The 10,615-nt window shown below is 46.9% G+C and overlaps 1 protein-coding gene across 1 annotated transcript in view; it reads right to left on the reverse strand.

Annotated features, from left to right (window-relative positions):
- Window positions 1-9,917, reverse strand: part of GLE1 (GLE1, RNA export mediator) — a 19,032-nt gene extending 9,115 nt beyond the window's left edge. Inside the window, exons 1-9 of the mRNA XM_006768506.2 lie at window positions 9,714-9,917; window positions 8,307-8,537; window positions 5,507-5,617; window positions 4,737-4,885; window positions 4,555-4,615; window positions 4,061-4,312; window positions 2,074-2,290; window positions 1,471-1,583; window positions 1,257-1,326 (exon numbers count right to left, since the gene is read on the reverse strand). Of these exons, the coding sequence (XP_006768569.1) occupies window positions 1,257-1,326; window positions 1,471-1,583; window positions 2,074-2,290; window positions 4,061-4,312; window positions 4,555-4,615; window positions 4,737-4,885; window positions 5,507-5,617; window positions 8,307-8,537; window positions 9,714-9,812 (1,303 nt within the window). The 5' untranslated portion in view covers window positions 9,813-9,917. The remainder of the gene's footprint in view (window positions 1-1,256; window positions 1,327-1,470; window positions 1,584-2,073; window positions 2,291-4,060; window positions 4,313-4,554; window positions 4,616-4,736; window positions 4,886-5,506; window positions 5,618-8,306; window positions 8,538-9,713) is intronic.
- Between the last annotated feature and the right edge of the window lie 698 nt (window positions 9,918-10,615).

Consider the following 10,615-nt stretch of genomic DNA (forward strand, 5'->3'; position numbering starts at 1 on the left):
GCTATCGAGCCACCTCTCCCCGCTGCTTGTATCAAAGGTCAAGGCACTTTAAATTCCAGAAAGTGATACGTATTTATTTATTTATACCTTGCCCTGTTCCAGAGAGAATTTCAGGCAGCGATGTGACAGTAAGCCCCACCATATACCATCTCAAGGGCAGAAACAGCAACCTTCCTCCGCTTTGCAGGCGCCCAGTCCACCAGGGGACCCGGGAGTCCCAGCTGTCCGTGTGCCCCGCCACTCAGTGGCAGGCCTGTCATGTGGAGGCTCCGCCACCAGAGCGCTTGCCATAAAACATAAAGCTGTTTCTAAAGGAGAAAGGAAGACGGTCTTTCCTGTCTGGTTCCTACTCTCTCATCTCAGTCTCCAGAGAGAGAAGGAAGGAGCCTGAAGTGCTAGCAGGGCCGGCTTCGAGCCTGGAAAAGCTGGTGCAGGACAAAAGCCAAGAATCTGAGTCATGCCCTAGGTCCCCTTAGCAATATTTTCTGCAGCAACGTCCAATTTTAGGTCAGAGCCACTCTAAATAATTCACTATTAACATGCAGCTTATTACTTATTTATTTTTGGTTAATCCTCACTCAAGGATATTCTTCCACTGATTTTTAGGGAAGTGGAAGAGAGAGAAACATCGATGTAAGAGAAACATATTGATTGGTTGCCTCCTGCACTTGCCCCGACCAGGGCCTGCAATCAAGGTATTTACCATTCACCAGAATCGAACCCGGGACCCTTTGGCCCATCACCCATTGCTCTAGCCCAGTGATGGCGAACCTATGACACGCGTGTCAGAGGTGACACACGAACTCATTTTTTTGGTTGATTTTTCTTTGTTAAATGGCATTTAAATATATAAAATAAATATCAAAAATATTAAATATATGTCTTTGTTTTACTATGGTTGCAAATATCAAAAAATTTCTATATGTGACACAGCACCAGAGTTAAGTTAGGGTTTTTCAAAATGCTGACACCTGAGCTCAAAAGGTTCGCCATCACTGCTCTAGCCACTGAGTCAAATGGGCTAGAGCTACAGCTTATTTTCTAAAAATGAGCCACCAAACACAATTATCACCTTCCATGTGCCGAAGAGGAAACAAAGGAGAGCAAAATAGGAGGCATATGCCTTCCATATGCCTGATCCAACTGTCCACATGTAGCAACGTGCTGTCCGTGGGCACCTTACAGATAAGTGGATTTGGAGTCTTAAAAAGTAATAAGACCAAGTGACGGGCCGTGTTCCTGACTCTGTGACCAACCTGCGATGGTGGAGATCTGGCTCACGGGGATGGTGGCTGCCTTCTGGAGGTCCATCTTTATCTTTTTGACCTGCCGGGAGAGAACCGGGAGGAGACGGATCGCTTTCTGAAGAGCTGCATTAGGAAACGTCACACGCTAGCTATGTACCTTTGGGGCACAAGGCTGATCAGAGAACTCTGAGGCCCAGAGAACCCCGCTTCCACCCCTTCCTACCTGGCTGTCTTTGCTGCTGGTCAGTCCCTCAAAGGCCAGCACACACTGACGGGAGGCCTCCTGCAGCTGCTGGTACCACTGCATTGTACTGTCTTGTACCTTCACCTGGAGGTCTGAGGAGTAAAAGACAGGCTCTCTTAACAATAGCTAGTATTTACTGAACACTTAATACGAACCAGACACTGTTCTAATCACCTCATGCACAACTGCTTTTACTGTCTAATCCGTGAAGCAGATACTATTATTATCTTCATTTTATACAGAAACAGACGAGGAAAGGTTAACCAATTTGCCCAGGTCACATTGCTAGGAAGCAGTAAAACTAGATTCCCACTGATCTGGCTCCAAAGCCAGCATTCTCAACCATCACACTACAGTGATTCTCTTATGTTCTAACAAGCATGTATTTTGTACATATTTATTGAAAATACTCGGTAGCAGCAATACTTGGAATAATGTATCTATCAGAATGATACAGAATTTCAAGTCCTCATAGCGAGTGCTGGAGTCTGAAGTCGGGCTCCACATCAGCCGATATTCAAACATCTTCTTGCTCCCTCGCATGTGCTGAAACTTACAAGGATCGTACCCCATGACACTCACCTTCACTCCGTTTCCCTCCCGGGCCCTGGCTGGGAGCGGGGCACTCTTTGCGGACCTCTGGCTTCTGCTGCATCTGTGCCTCTTGCCGCTTCACCTGGGCCTCCTCTTCATCCTGCCTCCTCTTGTCTTCACACGCCCTGGCGTCCGTCAGGAGGTCCCGCATTTCTTGCAGCGCGCTCTCGGCCACGGCTTGGTCCTCTGCCGTGGGAAAGCCATTCTGTCAGGGTGAGAGGCAGAGCTTTGTGGTTATGCCCTCGGCAGCCTGTGGGGCTGAGTCATACCTTACACAAGCCAACGTATTTCTAGAATTACAACTGTTGTATTAATGTCTTACCATTCATCAACGTGGCGATACCTACTGCTTTCCTGTTCTCATAAAGGTAACACCAATATACCATCAACACCACTCACCAACACTGGGCGGAAAAGCTTTTCAAGCATTTGTGACAATAGTCTACACAAAAATGATACGGTGTTTTCATTTGCATTCCATGTATTAATGGTGATTTTGAATTTATTTTCAAATCTGTTAGACAATTATATTTGTGCTTTTATGCATTGTTCTGTCCTTTGTTCATCTTTCCATTAGTGGGATGGAGGTAGAGTGATTTATCTTTTTCCCCCTAAATTCCTAAGTTCCTAATAATAATTTAAAAAGAAAAGCCCTCTTAAGTCGCTGTGGAATACTGGGAAAGCAGCTCATTATGCTGGGAACTGATGAGGGAAAGACTCCAATATTTACCCTTTCCTTCCTCTAATGGCTGCACCTCGAGATAATAGTTTATGGGGAGCGTTTCTTCTTGTAGCTGAATTCCAGAAAGAACGATAAACTTAGAAAAATGTAAAACCTACCACCCCTAATGAAAATGGTCAGCAGTGGCCACTGAGCCACTAGCTAAAGGCACGCAGGGATCTTCACGGTGGGAGATAAGGCTGACAGTATCTGAAGCTATGGGCTGACCTGAGTATCACAAGTGAAAAGGCCATCAGATAGAACATGCCTTTGGCATGGTGCAGACACAGGTACATACACACTACTCCCTATGAAGTTCTTGTGTGCCCACAACAATCAAACACAGATCCAAGCAAGCTCCTAGATCTGTGCTGTCCAATAAGGTAGCCATGTGTTGCTATTTAGGTTTATATTAATTTTACAAGTGTTTACATTACAATTCTCAGGCCCTTGCTGGTTTGGCTCAGTGGATAGAGCGTTGGCCTGCAGATTGAAGGGTCCCAGGTTTGATTCCAGTAAAGGCCACATGTTGCAGGCTCGATCCCCAGTAGGGGGGGTGAAGGCAGACGATCAATGATTCTCATCACTGATGTTTCCCTCTCTCTCCTCCCTTCCTCTCTGAAATCAATAAAAAAAATTTAAACATTTAAATAAATAAAATGGTGTCACTGCAGTGTTATGCACAATAGTGTAAATATAGAAACTTAAATGTCCACCAATAGACATGCCTTTATTCTTTTTTTGGGGGTGGGGGGGATCACAGGGGCCAGCACATCCGGAATACAACGGGTAAGCCTCGCCCTGGGAAAACCACCTTCGTGAGCAGGTATCTCCCCTGCCAGGTAAGTACAGACATGCTTTTTTCAATGCATTTTGGTCTGGTTATATGATGGAAACATCCAATTTCATCTATCCATCCAATACTTATTAACTACATACTATGTGTTAAGGCAATACTGGCATGTTTTAATAGTGCCTTAAAAACATGGATATTTTAGTAATTAGAGTAATTATGTGTTCAAAATATATTAACTGAAAAAAGCAATAAAAATTTCTGTAAGTTTTTAATATTGATCATAAGTATAGCAGGCATTCAATATACATTCCTGAATGAACGAGGTAAAGTATTTTGCAATCAGAAAACACACACTTTTTAAACCTAAGATGAGAGACTCTATGAGCCTCATGTGGGACGGGGATGACGCACACGCACACACTCTGCAGTCAGAACAGAGTCCCCTGCAGCGCCCTCACCTCTGAAGTGGTCCGAATGATGCCCGAGATGAGGCCGCACAGCTGGTTGCCTCGGCTCCGCAGGGCCAGCAGGTCCACCTTCAGGTCTCTGTGCTGGCCCACGGAGTCCAGCTGCTGGTTGAGGTGCAGCAGCTCCTCCTGCAGGGCATAGAGGCTCCGCAGGCGGACCTGGCCTTCCTCCCTCCGCAGCCGCTCCTGCTCCACCTGCTTCAGGCGCTGCTGCTCGGCCTCCCACAGCTTCAGGTTGAGAATCTACAGAAAAGGCTGCCGAGTTACCTCTCTGAGGGGCCCCTGGCCTTCTCTTTCTACATCCTCCAGCTCTAGGCGGGCCACATATTTTCACAGCCGGACCCAGAGCAGGAGAGGGCTGCCCAGGGTCAGTCACACAGAGGCAAGAACGGGGCCAGGTCCTACATGACCGTTTGCCAGAACTGACTCCTCGGGAGGTTACAGCCAGACCCCGAAACCCCCACACGGGTCCTCCCGGCTCTGACCTTCGCTCTGTGGCGATGCTCAGCTTTCAGCTTCTCTTGCTGCCCCAGGGCTTCTCTGGAGCTGCGTGAGGAATGGCAGGGAGGGTCAGTCAGGGATGCTGCCTAAAACCGTCTTCTCTCTTCCTACAACTGTCAGTTCCAGCTGACCCTCCCGACATCTCCAGTCCTACTTCAGGACTCACCTCTTCTCCATCATTTCCCTCAAGTCCTGGAATTCTTTATGATGCTTCAGTTCCTTCCGTTCATCAAAACGCTTCAGCTGTTCGGATGCCATCTCAGAGAGCGCTCGCACCTTCCTCTCCTGCTCCTCCTGCCACAGCCTCAGGCCCTCCTGCAAAGGACAGCCCTGCTCGCCGGAGCTGCACTACCACCTCGCTCCCTTACCCTGTGGATACCCTCCCATCAGTCCCTAACTCCAGCAGATGTCCCGGGACATGCTATCATCTGCGTACGTCTCCGAACCTCTGCTCAGTCACCTCTCTCCTTGGGCCGATCTTTAAACTCAGCAGCAATCTATCAAAATCCTTATCCCAATATCCTAAACTTGCTAGGTACATTTCTACCTCAATCCTTTCCTCGTGTCCTTATCTCTGCCTAGATTTCCCCCCACATCCACTTATGCCTAAGGTCCACCTTCTCAGTATAACCTTATCTTAAAACCCCAGGTCATCTTCCAATTTTGGAGAAATAAATGGAATCCAGGAAAGCCAATGCAGTTTTCCTGAAGTTACATGAAAACAGAAGAGGATTTGAAACTGGATTTGACTTGAGAGCTTACTCTTTTTTTTTTTTCCAATAGTTTTATTCATTTCGAGAGCTTACACTTGACTGCTACATTACACTTCCTCCACAAACGAGTCAGCAGCTGCTAGCACTCAGCAGGGCACGATGATCAGCACACAGTGGCCTTTCATACACCCCGCGGAACTGCACCTAACTGCGGGTCACTTACTGCTCCTTTCATTCTGTGCACCAGCTCATACATCCGGATGCAGCCTTCCACCTTGATGCCCCTGGAGGACTGAAGTAACATGGGTTCTGCGTGCTGGGACTCACGTTTGCCCTGACAGACAGAAAATGGGAAAATTAAGCTTTTAAGGTGGTATAGTTGCTGTTATCCCTTCAACACAAAACCCACATTCCTACTTATAAACAACAATAAAAACAAAACAAAGGTTAGAACTAGTGAGCTTTTCGTGATACTGATCTTGTTCTCTCTGTTTTCCTTACACACACACACACACACCACAAGGACAACAACGTCTTTTCTGCTGGTTTTGATCTGCCCAGCACATGTCCCCCCTTTTTTCTGACAGTGTCCATTCGTGCCAGGATGGTTTGGGTGGAGCAACCCCAATCCACATCCTCAGTTCTTTCACCTTCCTGGCCTCAGGGGCAAGCAGGTGACCAGCTAGCAAAGTCCCCTTGCCTCCTGTAGCCAGTATCCAATTCAGCAACGAGGCTCAGAGCCAAGCGAGGCCAGGGGTCATCTCTGAATTTCTCTGATGAAGCGATCTAGGCGGCCTTCTCTAACCTACCAGGGTGTGTGTCTAGCGCTACCAACAGCCATCTTGTCACACTGAGTCTTCCTGAAAAGTGAACCCAAAAGTGTTGGGCAGAATCGAGAGATGGAAAGGCAAAGCCCTGTGTGTTTGAGAGCTGATCAAGTCAGAAATAATGTCAAGCAGAGACATACAGAAAACAGACCATCATTGCCCTGACCAGTGTGGCTCCCGCCCCTCTCCCTTCCTTGCTCTCTAAAAATCAATTTAAAAAAATACACAAAACAAACAAACAAAAAACGGTCGAATGGTAGCCCTGGCTGTGTAGCTCAGTTGTTTGGAGCGTCATCCTGATACACCAAGATTGCAGGTTTGATCCCTGGTCAGGGCACACACAGACACACAGGAATCAACCAATGAATCCATAAGTAAGTAGAACAAGAAATCAATGTTTCTCTCCTTCTCAAATCAACAAAACATTAAAAAAAAAGATAGATAGATAGATAAATAAATCATGTATATCTATAGTCCCCCTTATTCGGTCCAAACCTATTCCTCACATGCAGTAAATAGCCCGGTGTCACTCATTTTAGGGGATCCCTTGCTTACTATCTGTTGTCTTCATATAGACTCAATACTTTCTGGCATAAAGACACATTGCCATCAAGCAAACAAGCTTTCTGGTCATGTTATCCACCCACAAATTATATGCCTTTTCCAATTAGCCGAACGCTTGTCATGCACTGTGGTCATTAACTTTTGCCGTTTCAGATGCAACAGGCCAATCTTGCACAAATTTCTTTTTCCTTCTTCACAATTTAATGGATGGAAGATTCATTGTGATCATAGATCTTAGAAATGTCAACATACAATTATTTTCCCCCTTTCCTTAGTAAGCTGAGAACTTTCACCTTTTGACTTAAAGGAGGCACTTTATGGCTTCTCATTGGTACATCCAAATTGCCAACATCCCTACTCCTGCACTTTGGGGACATTATTAAGTTACTTGAACATTACAATTACAAGAGTTACTTGAACATAAGCACTACAATACTGCAACAGTAGATCTGACCCAAGACGGCTACTAAGTGACTAATGGGCGGGTAGTGGACACAGCATGGAGATGCTGGACAAAGGGACGATTCCTGTCCCAGGCAGGACAGATCGGGAGGCACAGCATTCATCACGTAACTCAGAATGGTGCACAATTTAAAATCGTATGAATTGCCGAAACCGGTTTGGCTCAGTGGATAGAGCGTTGGCCTGCGGACTGAAAGGTCCCAGGTTCGATTCTGGTCAAGGGCATGTACCTGGGTTGCGGGCACATCCCCAGTGGGAGATATGCAGGAGGCAGCTGATCGATGTTTCTCTCTCATCGATGTTCCTAACTCTCTATCTCTCTCCCTTCCTCTCTGTAAAAAATCAATAAAATATATTTTTAAAAAATCGTATGAATTGTTTATTTCAGGACTTTTCCATTTAATATTTTCGGACTGTAGTTGACCGCAGTAACTGAAACCATGGAAAGCGAAACCTCAGATAAGGGAGAACTACTGAATACAGGCAAACTACTCTGAAAACATACCACTAAAAAAAAACCAAAACAAAACAAAAACACAAAAAAAGACCATTACCAATAACAATGTACTGGGTTTTCTTAAAGTATTTTTATTGATTTCAGAGAGGGAAGGAGAGACAGAAACAGCAATGATGGGCAAGAATTATTCATGGATTGCATTCTGCACGCCCTCTACTGGGGATGTGCCCTTCAGTCCGTAGGCCGACGACTCTCTAGCCACTGAGGCAAACTGGCCAGGATAACAATTTACTTTGTAAGTGAGAGAAACAAAGGCAGTGACAAAATAGAGCGAAAAATAGGTAAAAACTCAGACAGAACTAACGATAAGATATGTAAATCCTAAGCACAGGCTAAATTTTATTCTATGCCCCCAGCAGCCAGCACAGAAAGGGAAATTTTACCAGTTAAACAGACGCAAGCTTCATGTGGAAAACAATCCGATTGCTCATGACATTAGTTACTACTCTCGGTATTAAAACAGAGGGGAATCTCTCTCTCTAGGTCTTCCTAAGGCGAACACAGGGTGATGCGGGCAACACTGTCCCTACAAACAGCTACCAAGAAACAACCACGACTTTATGCAGGGCAAAGGCATTGTCACGTGATGACATTACACAACTCAACTTTGCAACCACCCCTGTCGTCTGTCCTCAGCTGATGGAAAACCTTACCTTGGTCCCACCTGGTGTTGCTGGTGTTCTTGGGGATGCTGGTGAGAAGGCGAGGCTTCTGATGGGAGACTTGGGCACAAATGAAGGTTGGTCCAGGCCTGAAGTGGATCTAGAGGATGTTGAAGCCTCAGAGGGAGACAGGTTCTCTTGTGTGTGAGGTAGGACATGATCTACCACCCATCCAGCATAGGAAGATAGCTGGGGAGTGGATACACATTCTTCTAAAACATCCTAGAGAAGAAGAAGAAGATGTGAAGCTCAACATGCATGTCAACTGAGATGGACTGAAGCACTTCCTGAGAAGGCAGCCTCATTTCTGCGGTATTCCTGTTAAGGATGAATAACCTGAGTATACACCAGACAGACCAATCCTGGGACTCAGCCTCTAGAACAGCCGTGGGCAAACTACGGCCCGTGGGCCGGATCCGGCCCCTTTGAAATGAATAGAACTAAAAAAAAAAAGACTGTACCCTTTTATGTAACGATGTTTACTTTGAATTTATATTAGTTCACACAAACACTCCATCCATGCTTTTGTTCCGGCCCTCCGGTCCAGTTTAAGAACCCATTGTGGCCCTCGAGTCAAAAAGTTTGCCCACCCCTGCTCTAGAATGTAAGGTATGTTTTTTAAAATTGTCAAAGATATAAAAGACAGGGGAACGCTTTAGAATTGTTTTACATAAAAGTCTAAAGAGACAGGGCAGGAGTTAGATTACCAGACACTCCAGACCAGGAGGTATGCCTTAACTGTTCCTACATGCCCCCTCCACCTGGCAGTCTAGTACAGAACAATGCAAATACAGTGATCACGCCCCCATTAAACTTCACAGGTCCGTCCAATGTCACCTAAAACTCTGTGTGATCAAACTTTTGGCCCGGTGCATAGAGCGCCGGCTTGAGGACTGAAGGGTCCCAGGTTCCATTCTGATCAGAGGCACATGCCGGGGTTGCGGCCTCGATCCCCAGTCGGGGGCGTGCAGGAGGCAGCCGATCCATGATTCTCTCTATCATTGATGTTTCTCTCTCTCCCTCTTCCTTCCTCTCTGAAATCAGTAAAAATATATTAAAAAATAATTTTTTAAAAGTCTGTGTGTGATTCTTCACTTGCAGCAATACGTCACATTAATCATTCACTGCAAAATCTGCCCCTCCTACACATGCAGGAACTTCACTGACCCTGAGGCCAGGGTTGCTTTGACAACATAGACGGAGGCGCCCAGTCTGGCTGCGGGGAGCGCCTCTGAAGGGGTGTCCCAGCGACTGGAATAGGCTGGGGAGAGCAGAAACCCTAGGGCAGCGTGGTGCACGTACAGGAGTCGAGAAACAAACGCGCGTGGTTAGAAAGGACGCACGGGGTGCGGCGTAGCGGCCAGAAGGGCTACGGCCGCCTCTGCATCCATTGCTCACCTCGCCCCGCAGGAGCCAGTCGCGGTGATAGCAGAGGCGACCTTTGTCGGAGCTGCGCAGCGCCTGCAGGGTCTCCCAGCAGCGACTCTCGGACGGCATGGCCTGTGCTGCACCCGCTCCTCCGAGATGCCGCGGGTGGAAAAACAAACCCCTCGAATCAGCCGCCCGGTTAACGAGCGCTCGCTTCCGCTTCCGGGGCGTGCACTCAGTTGTACACAGCAACACCGCCTCCGGAAGGCGGTACGCCCCACTTCCGGTGCCGGGCCGGATCTCCAGCGCGCCTGCGTACCCGGAGGGCCGGGCCTGCGGGGAACTTCAGAAGCCTGGAGCCTCCTTGTGGTAGAAAGTGGAATACGTAGTATTGATGAGGATGTGAAGAAATTGGATTCACCCCCACACTGCTGGCGGGACCCTAAACGGCGGCCGCTGCTGTGGAAGTCAGGCATTTCTTCAGAAAGGTGAGAGTTACTACACACCCAAGAGAAATTAAATGTGCGTCCATACGAAGACTTGTTGAATGTTCATAATAGCGTTACCCAGAATAGCTAAAAAGTCTAAACCCAGATATACATGAACAGGTATGTGCTACACAACAGTGATGGGCCTTGAACACATTATACCAGGTGACAGAAGCCAGCCACAAAGTTACATATTACATAATTCCATTTATGTGAAATGTCCAGAATGACAAACCCACAGAGACATGAAGACTTACTAGTGGCTGCCAGAGGCTGGGGCTGTAGGGCAATGGGGAGGGGAGTGGCTACTAATGCATGAAGCTTTCTTTTGGGGGAGATGAAAATGTAAAATTAGATCATTGTGATGATTGCACAACTTTGTGAATGCACTTAAAAACCACTAAATTATACACTTTATTTCCCAGAGCCAGCTTTGATTCGGAC

Source organism: Myotis davidii, unplaced genomic scaffold (genome assembly GCF_000327345.1).
Source record: "Myotis davidii unplaced genomic scaffold, ASM32734v1 scaffold142, whole genome shotgun sequence".
NCBI lineage: Eukaryota > Metazoa > Chordata > Mammalia > Chiroptera > Vespertilionidae > Myotis > Myotis davidii.